The 20447-nt window shown below is 40.9% G+C and overlaps 1 protein-coding gene across 1 annotated transcript in view; it reads right to left on the bottom strand.

Moving 5' to 3' along the window:
* nfatc3.S (nuclear factor of activated T cells 3 S homeolog) overlaps positions 1–19751 on the bottom strand; it is a gene marked incomplete at its 3' end in the record, with an annotated part of 60646 nt that extends 40895 nt beyond the window's left edge. Inside the window, 3 exon segments of the mRNA NM_001088748.1 lie at positions 4546–4708; positions 11134–12214; positions 19515–19751. Coding sequence (NP_001082217.1) covers positions 4546–4708; positions 11134–12214; positions 19515–19599 — 1329 coding nt within the window. The 5' untranslated portion in view covers positions 19600–19751.
* Between the last annotated feature and the right edge of the window lie 696 nt (positions 19752–20447).

Below are 20447 nucleotides of genomic sequence, written 5' to 3'. Positions count from 1 at the left end.
TCACCTCCAAAGACCTGTAAGAACAGGTTCTACAATTCAGCACAATTTGCACAGAGAACATTTGTATGGCAGGGTGATGAGAAAGAAGCCCTTTTTGCACGCCACAAACAGAGTCGCTTGTTGTATGCAAAAGCTCATTTAGACAAGCCACAGTCATTTTGGAACAAAGTGCTTGGACTGATGAGACAAAAATTTAGTTATTTGGTCATAATAAAAAGTGCTTTGCATGGGGGAAGAAGAACACCACATTCCAAGAAAAACACCTGGTACTTACTGTCAAATTTGGTGGAGGTTCTATCATGCTGTGGGGCTATGTGGCTAGTTCAGGGACTGGGGCCCTTGTTAAAGTAGAGGGTCATATGAATTGAATCCAGTATCAACAAATTCTTTAGAATAATGTTCAAGCATCAGCCACAAAGCTGAAGTTACGCAGGGGTTGAATATTCCAACAAGACAATGATCCTAAACACACTTCAAAATCTAAAAATGCATTTATGCAGAGGGAGAAGTACAATATTCTGGAATAGTCGTCACAGTCCCACGACTTGAATATCATCAAAAATCTATGGGATGATTTGAAGAAGGCTGTCCATGCTCGGCAGCCATCAAATTTAACGGAACTGGAGAGATTTTGTATGGACGAATAGTCAAAAATACCGCCATCCAGACACTCAACAAAGGCTATAGGAGATATCTAAAGGCTGTTACATTTGCAAAAGAAGGCTCAACTAAGTATTGATGTAATGTCTCTGTTGGGGTGCCCAAATTTATGCACCTGTCTAATTTTGTTATGATGCATATTGCATATTTTCTGTTAATCCAATAAACTTTGTCACTGCTGAAATACTACTGTTTCCATAAGGCATGTTATATATTAAAAGGAAGTTGAATACTACTTTGAAAGCTCAAATGACCGTACAAACACACACACTTATTTATCAAGGTCCGAACTTATCTCAATATTGGCTGCTACAAACTCCCGCTTAGGTTCTTAATGCTTATTTATTGTTACATTTTCCCGAAAATTTGCTTTGCGGTAAAAACAGGTTTTTTCTGAGGTTTCACCGGATTTTCACCCAAAACCTCCGAAAACTTCGGAGTTTGTCACGAGACCCAGCGCAAATCAATAAAATCATTGGGACTTCCCCCATTGACTTATATGCAACCTCGACAGGTCTGAGATGCCGGTATTTCAGATTCTGAGTTTTCCAGCCTCAGGGTTTAATAAATTGATTAAAGTGATTTTTTAAAAGCCTAAATTTTATAAAAAAAAATAAAAAAATCACAAATTTCTCGTGATTTTTGCATTCGGGGCTTAGTAAATAACCCCCATAGAATCTTGTTAGAATAGAAGGAAAATGCACAGTATAAAATATGTCTTTTTCACTAAGCTTATGAACTGCAATGTTGATAACATTTAACTTTAAGATCCCAAACATAAGTCCACAGTAACCGTAGTGGCTTAAAGTTGAATTTATGTGAAAATAAAATGTTAAAGGGATACTGTCATGGGAAAAAAATTTTTTTCAAAATGAATCAGTTAATAGTGCTGAACCAGCAGAATTCCGCACTGTAATCCATTTCTCAAAAGAGCTAAACAGATTTTTTTATATTCAATTTTGAAATCTGACATGGGGCTAGACATATTGTCAATTTCCCAGCTGCCCCAAGTCATGTGACTTGTGCTCTGATAAACTTCAATTACTCTTTACTGCAAGTTGGAGTGATATCAACCTCCTCACCCCCCCCCAGCAGCCAAACAAATTAACAAAATAACAGCTCCCTGGTAGATCTAAGAACAACACTCAATAGTAAAAACCCATGTCCCACTGAGACACATTCAGTTACATTGAGAAGGAAAAACAGCAGCCTGCCAGAAAGCATTTCTATCCTAAAGTGCAGGCACAAGTCACGTGGCGTTTGCACGTGGATAGGAAACTGGCTACAGGATCGGGTACAGAGGGTGGTTGTTAATGGGACATTCTCTACTTGGAGTAAGGTTCTTAGTGGGGTCCCCCAGGGCTCAGTATTGGGTCCACTTTTATTTAACTTGTTCATTAATGACTTAGGGGAGGTTGTTGTAAGTTATGTATCAGTGTTTGCAGATGACACAATATTATCCAGCCCAATTAATTCCATTCAGGATGTGGCATCCTTGCAACATGATCTTGACAAACTGGCAATCTGGGCAGCTAAGTGGCAAATGAGATTCAATGTTGATAAATGTAAAGTCATGCACCTGGGATGTAAAAATATCCAAGCCACTTATACCCTTAATGGGATTGCACTAGGCAAATCCATTATGGAAAAGGACCTTGGAGTCGTTGTAGATGATAAACTTGGCTGTAGCAAGCACTGCCAGTTGGCAGCATCAAGGGCAAATAAGGTCTTGAGCTGTATTAAAAGGGGCATAGAGTCAAGGGAGGAGGGGGTCATTCTTCCACTGTATAGAGCACTTGTAAGGCCCCATCTAGAATATGCCGTACAGTTTTGGTCTCCATCACTCAAACAGGACATTATGTATTAGAGAGGGTACAGAGAAGGGCAACTACCGTATATACTCGTGTATAAGCCCAAAATGTGCTGAAAAAATTGACCTCGGCTTATACGCGGGTAAGTATACGCGAGGGGCTCCTGCCTAATGTGACACTTCCCTCCCCGGGGCTCGACGTGTCCGCGCTGCCTGCAGGGGGCTCCCTCTGTCCGTAGCACCCGCCCAGCACCGGGAGGGGACAGGATCCGGAAAGAGCAGGCGCAAAGGGCGGAAGAACTGGCTGCGAGCCGGGGGTCTGTGTTGGGCTAATAAGGAATTAACGAACCCCGGGCACAAGCGGCTCCTCTAACTGGAGCTGACCGCCAGTCCCTCCAACCTGTGGGGAATCCGCTCCCCGGGAGTCTTCCCTCTACCCAACCTTCCTCCCTCGGACACATGGACTCTCCCTTTATCCACAGTCCGCTCCTTCCCCCGCCCGATCAGCCCATTCCTCCCCCGGGGGAGCCGCTCGTGCTGCGGATGATCGAGTGTGGCATTGGGCGGAAGGAGCGATGAATCATCAGCCGATCCAGCCAGGGAATTCGCCTCGTTATTTGCTCACACCGAGTCCCTTGTGTCTAATCCGGGGACGAGTCTTTCCTTCCCCAGTGACCCAGCCTCCTCCTCCCGTCTACTCCCCTGGAAGTCCACAGCTCGAGCAGAAGCCGGACACCCCCTCGCGTTTCCCCGCAATTTCATTATTGTGTGGTGAGTGTATATAGTGTATGATGGTGTGGGTAGAGAGTTTGTGTGTGTATATAGTATATGTGTGGGGAGTTTGTGTGTATAGTATGTGTGTGTGATTATTTTGTGGGAAGAGTGTGTGTGTAAAGTATATGTGTGTCTATGTGTGTATAATTGCTAGTGGAAAGTATATTTTGTCTCAGCTGAAAAATATCTGTAATATAAATCCACTGGGGGGGGACAAATTTTCAGTGATTTAGTTTGCGCTGTAGTGATTGTAGCATAAAGGGTCTTAGTTGTGTCTAGGCTTATACGCGAGTCAATAAGTTTTCCCAGTTTTTGTAGGTAAAATTAGGTACCTCGGCTTATACACGGGTCGGCTTATACACGAGTATATACGGTAAGCTGGTAAAAGGTATTGAAAATCTTAGCTGTGAGGAAAGACTGGCCAAATTGGGGATGTTCACGCTGGAGAAGAGGCGCTTAAGGGGTGATATGATGACTATGTATAAATATATAAGGGGATCATATAATAATCTCTCTAATGCTTTATTTACCAGTAGGTCTTTCCATCTGACACGAGGTCACCCATTCCAATTAGAAGAAAAGAGGTTCCGCCTAAATATTCGGAAGGGGTTTTTTATAGTGAGAGCTGTGAAGATGTGGAATGCTCTCCCTGAATCAGTTGTACAGGCCGATACATTAGATAGCTTTAAGAAGGGGTTGGATAGCTTTTTAGCAAGTAAAGGAATACAGGGTTATGGGAAATAGCTCATAGTCCAAGTTGATCCAGGGACTAGTCCGATTGCCATTTTGGAGTCAGGAAGGAATTTTTCCCCCTCTAAGGCAAATTGGAGAGGCTTCAGATGGGGTTTTTGCCTTCCTCTGGATCAACTGGCAGATAGGTAGTTAATAAAAAAAAAAAAAAAAGGTTGAACATGTGTCTTTTTTCAACCTTACTTACTATGTTACTATGTTACATGACATGGGGCAGCTGGGAAATTGACAAAATGTCTAGCCCCATGTCAGATTTCAAAATTAAATATAAAAAAAACTGTTTGAGAAACGGATTTCAGTGTAGAAAAAACATGTTTTCCGATGACAGGATCCCTTTAATATAAGCTTCGTGTCTTGGTTTGGGAACCAATGAACTTGAGTAAATATACATGAAAGATTAGACCCAAATATAAATATGAACATAAATATATCTGTCATATATATGACTATGGGGACAAAACACTTTTGCATATGGTATATTTTATTTCTATACTTTTCTACCATAAAACACGGTAAATAGTACTTTAACAAAGAAACTACACAGAAATTACCTTTACTATTGGATGACTACCAGTGACCGCCTTTACAGCTCCCCGGCTGCCCTCTGTCTCGTAGTGAGCTCGGTGATGTGTCTTTGGTTGTACCTCTACTTTCAGTTCATACTGCCCATAACGGCTAGGCAGTGCCCAATCTAATGGTGGTAAAGATGACGTTCTGAAAGGAGGAAGACAAGAGAGAGAAATTTGCAGAGAACTTAAAAACAAATGTTTTCAGCATGTTACAAAGAGGAAAATTATTATTTCATTCCAAGTTAAATGTACAAAATGTGTTGATACACAAGGCCAATATTATAAGCACTAAAACTAGAAATAATTATTGCAAAAATGAGCAGATATTTAAACGTAGGGAAAAAAATATTTAACTTTTGTGAATACAATTTCAGATGACTTAGCGATATGTTAGTCAAATGGAGAGGCATTTTTGAGAGATCTGCCACCGCCTTATCTTAAAGTGCCAGAAATTTTAATAAAGGCCTGTGATTCTTAAAGCTTGCCCTTTAACAGCCTTTTTGTAGTTATTAAAGAAAAAGTATTTCAGCACAAGCCAGATTCAAGTATATACTTGAGTATAAACCGAGTTTTTCAGCATCCAAAATGTGCTGAAAAAGTCTACCTCGGCTTATACTCGGGTCAGCGGGCAGTAGTTGAGATTGCAGTCACTTTTAATCATTCCTATACCAACAGTTCACTCGGGGAGAGACTGCAATATCCCACAATGCCCTCTGTTGGTTATATGAAAGAATAACAGTGACTGCAATATCACACAGCGCCATCTGTTGGTTATATGAAGGAATAACAGTGACTGCAAAATCACACAGTGCCCTCTGTTGGTTATATGAAAGAATAACAGTGACTGCAATATCACACAGCGCCCTCTGTTGGTTATATGAAAGAATAACAGTGCGCCCTCTGTTGGTTATATGAAAGAATAACAGTGACTGCAATATCACACAGCACCCTCTGTTGGTTATAAGAAAGAATAACAGTGACTGCAATATCACACAGCACCCTCTGCACATGGTAGTGGGACAATGCACACAGTAATCTGTTTGGCAATTCTCTGTCACCATCAACTTTGCAAAGAAGTCCGGTTGATCGCTGGGGGGGGTCGCTTTGGCAGAATGTGCGCTGCTGGGAGACAGGGCTGTAGTTGCGTCTAGGCTTATACTAGAATCAATAAGTTTTCGTAGGTAAAATTAGGTACCTCGGCTTATACTCGAGTATATAAGGTACTTTTTGCTTATTATTTTAATTATAAAATGTGCATGGCTTTTATTTCTGGCACTAAACAAGAATATGAAGCCAGTTCAACGTCATGTTCCACCTGACCCACAGAGCAATGGAGGATCTGATAAAACAAATTAAGTGTCCACTGAAAAAGTTCTCTGATTTAAAACAAATTTCCCTATTTCGGGTATGGAAACATAGGGGCAAATTTACTAACCTACAAAAATTCACCAGCGATGGCTTTGCTCACATCACAACACTTCGCCAGGACAACACTAATTCACCAAAATACGAAGTTGCGTCCAGGGCACCGAACGCTGGCGAAGTTGCGCTAGCGTTACTGCAGCAAGCAAAGCGAAGTTGCGCTAGCGTTGGCTAATTTGCATACGGCAAAGTTGAATGGACGTATATGTTGCAGCAAATACATTACACTACACAAGCCCAGGGAACCTTCATAAAATAGAGTTGCTATATTACGTGTTTGTAACACGAAACGTGTAAGGCGGAGGACACAAATAAATTTTTTTCTACAATTTGTTGGAAGATTGCCTTTATTTGAGTGCCTGCCACAGATTTATCCACGGTTGTCCGCTCCCCATGCTGAGGGCGCAGGGTGGTGCACCTGGGCCACTTCCCAAATGTGGTGAGTAAATACTCTACTCCATGAGAACCCCTTCTCTGCTTCGTTACAGAGTTGTTATATTGCCCTACACATGAGCTGAGTGTATAGATTATATGCCGTATGTTAGGAAATGTAGGGGGGAAGCCGGGTACCCCAGAAAAAATTTACGATCTTTTGCAGCCTATCACCCTGAAAATTGAAAAGTCCCCAGCGTTTTTTGGGACTATTTTTTGAGGAAGTCTTATCTACTCTATTGCACTTCGCCTGGTCTGAGGTGGCGAAGGCAAGTCTGGCGCAAGAGGTAACGTTCAGTAAAATCCGCATATTAGTGAATTTGCAAAGTAACAATCTTTCAACAGAGCAAAACTTTGCCTGGTGTAAGAGCGTGAAGTAGTGCAAGAGTCTATCTCCTTCGCTAGCGAAGTTATGCCAGCGACCGTTAGTAAATCGGCGAAGTACCGAAATGACGTCATGCTGGCGAATTTCTGCCAGCGTTAGTCACTTCGCCCTTAAAGGACCAGTAATGTCAAAAATTTTTACAAAAAAATTAGTTAGAATACAACGAAAAAAAACCACCAACACAAATTAAAATTTAAAATAGCAAAGCCTTTATTAAGAAATAAGTTACAGAAACTCCACTTCCTGTCCTCTTCAGAAACGGCGAAAGGGCGACCATCCATCCTGCAGCGCTCGATTTCTCCTCCTGGCTATTCACTGACAGCGTGTCCTCTGCCCGATCGCCTTCTCCAGGTTTTCTTCACCCTCCTTCATCCAGCAGCAGTAGGAAGGCGATGTCTCCAAACCCGCTCCTCCGCTCCAGGAATGCAGCCCTGACTGCCGACCCCCTTGCCCAGTCTGTGGGCAAGGGGGTCGGCAAGGACAGGAAGTGGAGTTTCTGGAAGTTATTTCTTAATAAAGGCTTTGCTATTTTAAATTTTAATTTGTGTCGGCGTTTTTTTTTCGTTGTATTACAACGAATGTTTTTGTAAAAATTTTTGACGTTACTGGTCCTTTAAGTAAATTTGCCCCATAGGCTGTTGTCAACAGCTGATCAACAGCTGTTGTCAGCCTGAGTAATTTTACAGGCTGAGAGAAGCAGATCTGCTCAGTGCCCCTGCTCCATTGATTTGAATCTGATCAGCCTGTGTGTGGTCACATACAAGCTGAGGTCAGCCCAATTAGGCAGGCTGACAACAGCCTGTGTGTCCACAGCCTTATAAAGGGAGAGGGGGAGAAGGCTCAGTGGGAAAAAAACAAATTTCAAATGACCGCTTTAGAACGGTAAATAATATCAGAATGTCCTTTTTTTTTTTTTTTTCTTCTTTAGCAAAGGTGTTTTTAAGCGTATGCAGGCCTTTTAGGCTGTGTGCACACAGGCTGAAGGGCTCCCCTGCTCTCAGCTAGCATATTTTTGCAGGCTGACAGAAGTGAATCCGCTCAGTGTCCCTGCCCAATTTATTTGAATCTGATCCGATTGCGAGAGCACACACAAGCAGTGGAGTGGAAGCAGAGGTCAGCAAAAATATGTAGGCAGAGAGCAGCAGAGCCCTTCAGTCACTGTGCCCACAGCCATAAAGGAGAAGGAAAGTCATCTTGCACTTAGGGGTGCCAAATGTTAGGCACCCCAAGTGATTATATTTACTTACCTGAAACCCCAGGCCGGTGCTCCTACCAGCAGAAAACTGCACCGGCCTGGGGTTATTCCAGCAAGCACTACAGAGCAATCCTCTTCCGGCTTCTTCTTTCTTCAAATTTCCCAGGGCAGATGCATTTGAATGAAACAGCCGACTTTTTTGTTTAAGTTCGGCTTTTCGTTCTACTGCGCATGCAAAGCTGCGTAAAGGAAGAGGGAGACGGAAGAGGAGGAGCACTCTGTGGTGCTCACTGGAATAACCCCAGGCCGGTGCAGTTTTTTGCTGATAGGACCCCCGACCCGGGGTTTCAGTTAAGTATATAAAATCACTTGGGGGTGCCTAACATTTGGCACCCCCAAGGGCACAAAGACTTTCCATCTCCAAAGTCTAAAAAAAGACTAGCGCCTTACTGATATAAAGATGTTTTTGGCAGAATATCCCAACAAATGGCATATTTCTCCCATGTAAGAGTGCAGTGCTCCTATAGCTTATATGACCATGGGGATCACAACAGGTATCACAAACATATTTTTAAGCCAAATTATAACACATAGTTACACAGCTAAATCATTATACTACTTCATAAATTATTTTATAACTAGACATTAAGCCCGTTAAATTAACGGGCGCTAGAATATATGTAGTCAAACATTTATAAAAACAGAATTGTTCTAGTCTAAAATAAATTCACCAGAGACGGTCCGTGGGGCACATGCGCAGTAGTGCAATCCCATGGACACAGGGACTGGGCGCAAAGACACTTCAACTTTATTATATCTAAAAAAAATTCGCCAGAGACTGTCCGTGGGGCACATGCGCAGTAGCGCAATCCCACGGACACAGGGACTGGACGCAGAGACACTTCAACTTTATTATATAGGATGTATAGGTATATGATTTATTATTCCGATAAAGGCTTTTCTTATAGGGGGCTCCTTTTGCCTAAAACATAATGCCCCAATCAGTGCTCTGAAGGAAGCCCTTAAAAGCACTAAAATTAGCTTTTCTTAAATTAAGTGTATATTTGTTTTTTGCACTAGACATTAAATGAGATCACATTATGGTCACTATTACCCAGGGGTGCAATTATTTGCATATTTGCTATATGTTCTGGGTCATTACAGATCATTAGATCCAGTAAAGCATTTTTCTGGTTGGCTTCTCAACAGCTTGTGCCATAAAATTGTCATGTAACAAGTTTATAAACTTGTTCACATTAACTGTCCTTGCAGTACTGTTGCTCAAGTCAATATCCGGGTAATGAAGATCATCTACTATCATTACTTTCCCCTAACTAGCAGCCTTTTCTATTTGCATCAGGAGCTTAGCCTCCTCCTCCTCCTATATAGGGGTTCTATAGCATACTCCTACAATTAATTTGCTGGACTCTTTAAAATCTGTGAAGAGCTCCACCCATAAGAGTTCAGCACCCTGATTTTTTTTTTTTTTTTTTTTTTTTAACATCACCTCCTCCTTTATATTAGCTTTTAAATCGTGCCTAACAAACAGACATACCCTCCTCCATTCCCATTGCCTCTGTCCGTCCGAAACAAAGTATAGACGTTGATATTAAATGGCCAGTCATGCAACTTATGCAGCCATGTTTCACCAATACCAATCACATCATAATTTCCCTCCAGCTCTCCCATTTTACCAGTCAGACTCCTTACATTTGTAAACATACATTTAATACTGGTACCATATTGGTTTGCTTAGTCCAGCCATTTTTTTTAGGCAGAATTCAAGTAGCATTATATGGACTGATACTGACATTATTTAACAATGGCAAAAGCACTGTTGTTATGAAGTTACACAGTTAAGTTGGGTTGAAGAAAAAAAGGTCCACCACGTTTAACCTCTCCAAATGAATCCCAGTCCACATAAAGTATATACACATACTCATACACAACTTATTTACACACATATAAACCAATATCTATACTAATTGTACATGTTTGTATCACAAAGCCTTGGATATTATGCATGTTCAAGAAATCATCAAGCCTCTCTTTAAGGTATTAATAGAATCTGCTTCACAACATTACCCGGCTGGGTATTTTCCAACCTCACTGCCGTCACTACTTCAAATGAAAGTTCTATACCTCTAGTCTAAAGGGGTGGCATCTGGGGAGTTAATCCTTTTTATGGGAATAATTATCTCTTGCTATTCCATCTGATGCACTTGTGTACATGTCCCTTTGCAAGCATCATTTTTTTTCAGAGAAAACAACCCAAACTTGAAAGTATACCCCTATATTTAAAATCTTCCGTACCGTTAACCAGTTTAGGTGTATGTCTCTGTCCATTCAAGGTGAGGCCTTACCAGGGACCTACAAAATTCTTTTTTCATCCCTTTAGTTAATGTCTTTTTATGCAAGACAGTATTTGCTTTAGTACCCACAGTGACAATTCTCAAGGATACCCCAACACACTACTATTCAGTATATAACTTGCATTTACCGTATATACTCGAGTATAAGCCGAGTTTTTCAGCCCCCAAAATATGCTGAAAAACTCTACCTCGGCTTATACTCGGGTCAAGCGCAAAAACGGTCGCCGGCGTCTAAGAATAGTCGCCGGCGCCTAAGAATAGTCGCCGGCGCCTAAGAATAGTCTCCAAGAATATTCGCCGGCATCCAAGAATGGTCGCCGGCACCTCCAATGGGAGCAGAAACCCTCAATTTTTTGATTGAAACTTACCAGAAGCTGCTGCATTTCTCACCCTCGGCTTATACTCGAGTCAATAAGCTTTCCCAGTTTTTGGAGGTAAAATTAGGTACCTCGGCTTATACTCGGGACGGCTTATACTCGAGTATATACGGTATATTATTTTTTACCAAAGTGCATAAACTTACATTTAAGTGAGCTCACATTTCAAATTTCATAGGTGTGGATTAGCTAGCAATGATATCTCCCTATTTCTGACTTCAACCTCCTCAAGGATACACAAAAGCATGCACATTTCTCTATGGTTATTCACATAACCCACCTTGCAATTATGGTGAATAAAATGAAATAAAAAAAATTAAAACATACACAATAGTAAATACCTAGTTGTACTTTTTACTGTTTTCCAGATAAGTAAATACAACTTACCTAAACACAGGTGTGTGCCCTGATTTATGTTTGTTCCACGTAAAGTGGGAGGGAACAGACAGAAACTGATCAGTGGAAGAATCTTGTACGAGTAGGTGCTGTGAGCAGGAGGTTTCATCTGCAGGCATGTCTACTATTGGAGACAAACAAGCCAGATCCTCTGTGTTAAGCTCAGTCTTTCCTGCTAATCTGGCACTATGGTCTTCAGAGGTCTTTCTTGTTTTGAGAGGAATTGCAGTCTCCTGCCAGCACGGATACAAAGACAGACTAGGTGCAGGATGGGGTGATGCACTAAGCCAAGTATCTTCTGTGATACTGCCTCTGGGAGAAGGGCCTGGAGATGTTGCTGGAGAATAGTGGGGGGAGACCAAACCTGAATAAAATATATCAGCACTTGAGTGCCGTCTTTTCCCACAAGGAGAAGTAGGTCTGGAGGGAGGTTTTGAAGCGGATCGTGGGCTCAGCCAGTTCTCATCAGTTATGCTATTTCTGGGGGAGTGGCATGGGGACTGTCTTGGTGATGGACTGACACTACAGTACTCTCTAGGAGATCCACTTGGAGAGGTCAGTGGAGATCCCAGAGTAAACCGTGCAGCAGCCTCATTTAGCTCAGAGTCCAAATCATCATATATATGTGAGAGAGACTCACAAGATGAAGCATCAGAAATCCAGCTCCTGGAAGATATGCTGCTCCCAGGACTTGGACTTAAGGATGGGTCTCTAAAGGTAGGCTCAAGATGAAGGCAGAGATGGTCCCGTAAAGGTCTGTCCATATAATCTCTTTCTGATCCATTGTTTTCAGCATTTTCCAATGTTTCAATATCTTGGTGGCAGCTGGGGGAGATAGAAGTGATCTGAATGCTAGGACATTCAAAGGATTTTGTACCAACGGAGGAACTATATGTATAATCTGGGATCTCTTTGGAACCATCATTATTTCTGTAGTCTTGTAAGCAGGAAGAATGGGTTGAACTGTGCATCTGATGTTCATTGTAAGGAATGCAGACAGGCTGGCTTACTGAAGAATTAGCCTGATCTCTGCTGAAGATGAAAAATGAGGCACAGTCATCGGGTGCTATATCTGCAAGAAGGAAGGAAAAGATAAACAGTATATACAAAAAATGGCTTCTATACACAGGAAAACAAGCATAGTCAATTATTACTTTTAGTGCTTGATAACTGATGAAATATAGGATTTCAGTTATTTACAGTTGAAAACAATACATAATACATAATAAGGAATAGCAAGCCCTTGCAAAAAATCTTTTAAGGGTAAGTGCAGCATGGTCTTATGACTTTAGGTTGAAAAGGCAGTTTTCCATCAAATGCAAACCCTTTGGGGCACATTTAATAATGGTCGAATATTGAGGGTTAATTAACCCTCGATATTCGACCCTCGAAGTTAAATCTTCCGACTTCGAATATTGAAGTCGAAGGATTTAGCGCAATTCGTTTGTTCGATCGATGGATTCAAATCCTTCGAATCTTTCGATTCGAATGATTTTAATCCATCGATCGAACGATTTTCCTTCGATCCCAAATTGGCTAGAAAGCCTATTGGGATCATCCCCATATGCTAACATTAATGCTCGGTAGGTTTTAGGTGGCGAAGTAGGTGGTCGAAGTTTTTTTTAAAGTAGCCAATTCGATGGTCGAAGTAGCCAAAAAAAATACTTTGAAATTCAAAGTATTTTTTATTCTAATCCTTCACTCAAGCTAAGTAAATGTGCCCCTTAGTGTACTGCCTATAATATACTTGGGACCTGGAGTTTTCTGGATAAGGAGTATTTCTGTAATTTTGATCACCATATTTTAACTTTTAAAAATTAAAATGATTTGCTTAAAATGGACTACATGAAATGGCCTTCCCATAACTTCTGGATAACAGGTTTCCAGATAAGAGATCTCATATAAACACCTGGTGGGTAATAAGACCAGAGACTGAGATGCTGGCAATGGTAGGATAAATGAAAAGTCAGTGAGGATTTGACCAATAATCCACATTTGTTGCTATGTGATTCGCCTACTTCTGAGGGTTAAATCGTATGCCGTTCTGGATATTTTTAGGATAGACTGCTTATGAGTGCTCTGCTGGGTTAGTGGTGTATTAAAGGCACTGGTGAGATGGCTTAGTTTGGACAAAAGGTACACTGCATTGGACTCCGTTTGAAAAAAGGGTGCTTAGAAAGCAGATTCCTGGATGACAAGAGCCAGAATTAATACTCTGCCACAAGAATTCCACCATGTACAATGCTATACATGCAGTAGCATGTAGAGACTGAGCTGACAGTATCTCCCTCTTGCTTAAGCATTTCTTCAAATCAGCAAAAAGATATTTTTTAGGGTAAGGCCACACGAGGAGATTCAGGGAGATTTTGTCGCCTGGCTACTAATCGCCTCGTCTTTTGAGCAACTATCTCCCTGAACTGCCTCAGCGTTTTTCCCCATAGGCTACAATGAAAAGTCGCCTGCGCTAATGCACACACGGCGATGCGTTTTCAATAGTTGCCCAAAGTTGCCTCAGTGAGACAATTTCAGGCAACTATTGAAAACTCATCGCCGTGTGTGCATTAGCGCAGGCGACTTTTCATTGTAGCCTATGTGGAAAAACGTTGAGGCAGTTCAGGGAGATAGTTGCTCAAAAGACGAAGCGATTAGTAGCCAGGCGACAAAATCTCCCTGAATCTCCTCGTGTGGCCTTACCCTAAGGGCTATTCCACACGGGGAGATAGCGATGCGAGCGATGACGAGGCGATGCGCTTTTCAACAGTCGCCTGAAAAAGCCTGGCGAGGCATTTTCAGGCGACTGTTGAAAAGCGCATCGCCTCGTGTGGTTAGCACAGGCGTTTTTACATAGGCGCCCATACAAAACTGTCGCCTGCACCGGTCGCGGCGACTGTCGCGGCGCTTTGTCGCCGCGACCGCAAACGCGTCGCTATCTCCCCGTGTGGACTAGCCCTAAAAGTAAGAGAAATAAATACAACAAAGCCTATTTTTACACAAGTGCCCTTAATCTCAAAAATTAACATACAAAAGAGAGGGTTTGATCAATGCACATTTCCTGGTCTGCTGTTTCACTTAGTCATTTAGTATCTATGCAAGTGCATATATTTACAAAGAGAGGGTTTTTAGTTACAAAGTTATGATCAGAAAATTGTCAAGCCACCATACCAGGTCAAGGTAAACTCCATGTGGTCTCCTAAAATGAATAGCCAAACTTCCACATGGCTGAAGCACCCCCACACCCATACATTTAATGGTTGTCTTAGGCCTTTCAAAAAAGGGTGGAGGTCCGGCCAATCTCTGTCTTTTAAAAGCCACAAGCGGGGAGAACTAAGCCGGTGGAAACAGTATTTTGGTCTTGGCAGTCGCTCTCCTTGAAAAGCTAATTGTGAGGGAAGATTAAGCTCTTAGAGACCAGTTGCTTGGTCAGAAGACACTTATCCTAACAATTGCTACAATGCAGGGAGGTGTCAGCCTATGAAAAGTAACCAGAGGTAAACAGTTGGGGACCACCATATGTTATGGTGGCATGTCAATTTTATGATCATAACTTAGTAACTAAAAATTCTTGTTTTTGTAAATACAAGTATGGGACCTGTTATCCAGAATGCTCGTGACCTGGGATTTTCCGGTTAACAGATCTTTCTGTAGTTTGGGTCTTTATGCCTTACGTCTACTAGAAATTCATTTAAACATTAAATAAACCCAATAGGCTGGTTTTGCTTCCAATAAGGATTAATTATATCTTAGTTGGGATCATGTACAAGCTACTGTTTTAGTATTACAGAGAAAAAAGGAGTCATTTTTAAAAATTTGGATTATTTGGATAAACTGGAGTCCATCGGAGATAGCCATTCCATAATTCGGAGCTTTCTGGATATCGGGTTTCCGGATAAGGGATCTATACCTGTATATGCACTTGCATTGATACTGACTAGTGAAACAGGACACCGGGCAATGTGCATTGATCAAACTCCTCTCTTTTGTATCTTATAGCTAACTTAGCCTTGGTGTGCTCTCACAACCCCCTTTTTATGTAATATCTTGATATTACATAAATTAGACTGTATACGAGACTGTGCACAGGTGAAAATTGCTTAGTTTAAAGACACATAACTAGGTCAGAAAAGCACACTTGGGGCAGATTTATCAAAATGTGATTTCAAATTTTAATAAATAAAAACTGCCCCATGTTCTATTCATTCCTATGGGATTTATAGAAGGCTATTTATCAATAAAGCTTCTTTAAGCAAGCCCTAAATGCACTTTACCTGCTTTTTTGACATGTCTGTGTGGTTTTAAAATAATTTCTTCAGATCAGCTGCAGCGAGGCCCAGATTTGTGGGCCAGCCACAAAGGCACAGGCCCAGGGCGGCAAAGGACAGGAGGAAGCACGCTGCACATTGAACCTGCACAAGCCACATCTGAACCTGCCTGCCCGTGCTTATAAACCCTCCAGCCAGTGTCGACAATAGGGGGAGTATGTTACTATGTTTTTTCCAATGATTTTACTAAATTGTATTCTAGGAATTTCAATCATGATTTTATTTTAGCATGTACATGGGCATTATCTTAATCAACTGTCCTTATATTTAAATGCTTTATTAATTGTGATCTATGAACTGTTTCTAACAATTGGCATCAATTGGCATCATGTAATGACAGGGCCGGAACGGGGGGTAGGTAGAGTACGCACGTGCCTAGGGTGCAGAGGTGGAGGGGCGCCAGGCACGTACTTACTCCTACCCCTAGTCCGGTCCCTTCTCTGCCGACCGCCCACTTGTTTTCATCTGATCTAAGGTGTTTTGCCATTGGTCTTGATTTTTTATTTTTTTGGGGGAGTAGTGTTGGAATTACTTTCCATTTACTTCTACAGTAGTTCTCTAGTTTGGAATTTCAGCAACTATGTGGTTACTATGGTCCAATTTACCATAGCAGGTATTAATTTTTTATGAAAGACTGTACAATGAATAGATGAGGGTCTAATTACAAAGTAGATTGGAAAGTATGATAAACTGCTTGGATAAAATAGGTTAAATTATTCTGCTTTATAATTAAAGGTGAAGCTAAGAAACAATTATATCCTGGTACATTTATTATAACATGGCAGGTAAGACTGGCCTGCTCCATGCTTGCTCTGAGCTATACATAATAAAACATAAGACAAATGTCAACACAGTAGTAATGCCCTTACCCAAGATATCCACACAAACAGAGGTTATGACAGAAAGTAGCAATTATAAAAATGTAGCTTAATATTAACAATACTAATAACATTTCACCTGGGCGGTTAGCCATGGCAGCCAATCAGTTAGCTTTCATAAGACAGATTGGAGTAAAATTAAATATTTGACTGGTTACTGCAAACGTGCATATTGCAGGAAATTAATTCTTCATTACCATGCATCAAATTCACAAATGTGAAGCGATGTATGTGGCTACAAGGGTGCGCGAATTGCCGGAGGGACCCCAGGGGGTGCAGGCCCTGGTACAATAGCACCACCTGCTCCCCCTGGTAGTTCCGCCACTGACAACCAATAAAAATACTTGTGTAGTTTAGCCCTAAATGTAATGGCATGAGAGGCATTTTGTCACCTGAAAATACTTATGTATTAAAGATAATTGGAATCACTGTGTTCTTGACAGTAGATAAGCATTATATTGTAAAAATGTTAAAGGGAGCATTTTTAAACTATTTTTAATGAGCCGTTTTTTAGTTGCTCGCAGTGCAATCATATCCCTCACATACCTGCTCATGCTTCAGCAGCGTGCAAAAGCCTTAACGGCCCGTATAGTCTGCTTGGCCTGCCTGCTTCTACTTCTAGTTCCACTTGCCTACCAATGAAAAGAAGTAGAAGCAGGTGGGCCAAGCAGACTATACGGCCACGGGCGTGAAGATTTTGCACGCTGCTGAAACATGAGCAGGAATGTGGGGGATATGATTGTGCTGCAATCAACTAACAAATCATGGCTCATAAAAAATAATTATTTGCAATTATAAAAATGATTATATTCACTCCCCAAAGCCAAAGGGGATTTTAAGTTTTGATCATACATGCCATTTAAGGTGTACATAGCCTGCATGACCTATGTATTGAACAAATCAGCGCTTGGTCAGATATTGTAAGGTCATGAACAAATTCTACTTTTCTGTTAATTCAGCCCAACCACCCAAATGATCAGAATTGATAATAAGAGAAGAGGAAATGCAGCTTCTCACACTTCCCTTTTGGTGATATGCAATACACCAACCAAAAATAGGCATCAGCATGAAATTCCGTTTCTACAAATCAACAGCAATTTAAGAGGACAGGCAAATCTATCCCAAGGTAAAGATTTGGGCCCAGTGCACTCAGCCACGATTTTTTTGCTGGGTGAGAAAACACGATTGTATTTCACATAATCAGACAATGAACCCCATCTCAAGCATTTAACAATTAAAGGACAGTAACATCAAAAAAAAATTTAAAGTAATAAATATATAATGTAGTGCACTAGTAAAACTGCTGTGTTTGCTTCAGAAACACTCCTATTGTTTATATAAATAAGCTGCTGTGTAGCCATGGGGGTAGCTATTCAAAGGAGAAAAGGCTCAAGTTACACAGCATATAAGCTCTGTAGAACATAATGCTATCGGTTATCCATTATTTATCCTGTGCCATATAGCTGTTTTTCCGCCATTGCTACACAGCAGCTTGTTTATATGAACTATAGTAGTGTTTCTGAAGCAAACAGATCAGTTTTATCAGTGCAGGGCAACACTACATGATATTTTCATTGCTTTAAAACACTTTCAGTTTTTGGTGTTACTGTTCCTTTAAATTCTCCCCATGTCATGCAATGACAGCCTACAGTGGGGGTGCAGCAGTAACATAGGCCTTTGATCCCCCACCTTATTCTGCAAGGTTACAGCAGCAGCCATCCTTCTGTACTGTACTACATGCCACACACTGATTTGACAGAAAGAAGCGTGACATATTCTGAGAGTGAATTTCAAAACTTAAACATTTTGTATTGCCAGTGTTTTGACCTCTGCAGTCTTCTCAGGGTGATCTGCCGCTACTGGAGTAGCAATTAGCCCATGGGCCTAGCTGCATATTTTGGGACTGGGATCCCTCCTCTTTTTTTGTGTCGGTCTCGCGGTCATAACAAATTTTTAACAGTGATACTAGTATAAACAACTGTGTGTATGCAAAAACAACATTCCTGGGAGGAAACCTATGAAATATCTACAAATAAATATATATACATATATACAGTTCAGGCTGTGGTGCACTCCAATCCAGTAGAGTTTTACTGCCTGGGTGCGGTCATTTATCGTGTAGATAGTCGTATTCCAAGGAATGAAGCACTCCAGGACTTCATACTGAGATCAAGCAAAGTGAAGTTTATTTGTCAACGTTTTCAGTTCCTGAAGATGGCCCGAGTTATAGAGCCGAAACGTCGCTAAATAAAACTTACATCCGATTTTTTCACCGATCAAAGACCTTGGAGTGAGGTTTGTTGGTAAAGTATGTATTGATAATTTTGACTAGCACCCAGGCTATTGCTTTGTTGGAGTTGCGAGTGCACCAGATAGGACTCAATTGGTTATATATATATATATATATATATATATATATATATATATATATATATATATATATATATATATATATATATATATATATATATATATATATATATATATATATATGTCCAGTGGGTCAATGGAAATTGTATAATTCTTATATAGATTCTTATAAAAACTCTTTCATTTATTCATCACTCGTGCATCAATACGTTGGATGCAAGAGTGATGAATAACTAAAAGAGTTTTTTCAACACAAGAATATGGAGTGCAGGTCCATCTATGAGTGAAAGAGAGAGAGTGTGTGTGTGTGTTTGTGTGTGTCCCATATCCTAGTTACTGTTGCAACTAAAAATGTATATTAATGCCCCCTTGTTATTCTGCTGGAATCTTAATTTCTAAATCTGTGCAAGGCAATATATACCAGTAATTATGAGAGGTATCTCCCATTAAAATGAACAGCAGGATTTCTAGAAGAGGCAGGTCAGATTATAACCCCAGATGAAGTGCTGTGGAGGTCACCATATGTTACACAACTGCTTAGAGGGACCACAAATGGAACATATAAATATATTTGGTAGCCATAACTTAAAAGTCAAGCTCGGTATACCGCATTATCAAAACAGCGCCCTCTATCGGTGTATTCTTCGAGTTATAAGCCATTCCATGACAGGCTAGCAGCTAGCTGGTAGTTCCGCGCCCCTCCTCCTTCATGTTGTGACACGTGAACAACTGGGTCCCGCCTCTAACACACAATTTTGAAGTAAATACTTTTTAAGCGTCAAAACCCTGGCCATACGACACTTACCAGCTGAATCGTGATTCTCCAAAGACTCTTCACCGAAGATGGCCCTGAAGTCCAAATCTTCCCAACCGCAATGCGCGGCACTCATGGAGCCACAACGTGTTCGCGATTTTGCGCTTTTCACTTTCCCTTCCTGTCTCCGATTTTTCACGATCTAAGCACTAAACAACTTTTATGGTTCGAGCAGAAAGACCTCTCAATTCAGTCGCCTAACACCAAATGCATTTCATTGGTTGCACCTTCTACCAACGTCACTTGGCCACACCCACTTGATACGCTCCCTTTTTGAGAGCGTCTTTGACATGTGATGTGGTAGTTTGACGTCACGACCGGTTGGGTTTATGGGACGCACACAAACTAGAGCGTGTTCCATTATGTTTTTTGGGTTTACTGTGGTTGTGGTCTTTTGCGATAAGTGTGGCGTGTAAATGTAATCCATGTCTGAGCTGCTTGTTGTCTGTTTGCCATCCAGGCTCTACGGTACAAGCACCTAAAAGAACACAAACTAATACATCCTAGTAGTTAAAAAAATGCGTTTTGTTTCATAAAGCCGGAAATGGTTAGCTAACTTTTCGGCAGCCAAGATAAAGCTTCCAAATTCCGACTAATAATAAGGGCAGCTATTATAACTCTTTAAATGAACCCTAAAATAAATAATATATTTCTGTCAGCAATGTGAGTATTGACTTTAACAATAACAGCCGCCTTGAGCCTTAACTAAAGCAAGCAAATCATATAATAATTTTAACATTTAGAATAAGTGGGCTAAAGGAGCCAAAAAGCTCTCCACTGGTCTGGAAATGAAATAGCAGTTAAAACGTTATTAAAACATATGTTATTAATATGCTGTTCTCTTATAGGGGTACATTTATCAAAGTGTAAAGTTCCACCACTAGAGTGAATTTCTGCAGCTCTCAATTCATTTCTATGGGATTT

The sequence above is a fragment of the Xenopus laevis genome, chromosome 4S (genome assembly GCF_017654675.1).
Source record: "Xenopus laevis strain J_2021 chromosome 4S, Xenopus_laevis_v10.1, whole genome shotgun sequence".
NCBI lineage: Eukaryota > Metazoa > Chordata > Amphibia > Anura > Pipidae > Xenopus > Xenopus laevis.
The sequence above is the reverse complement of the archived record's forward strand: the minus strand, read 5'-3'. Positions and strand labels throughout refer to the sequence as shown.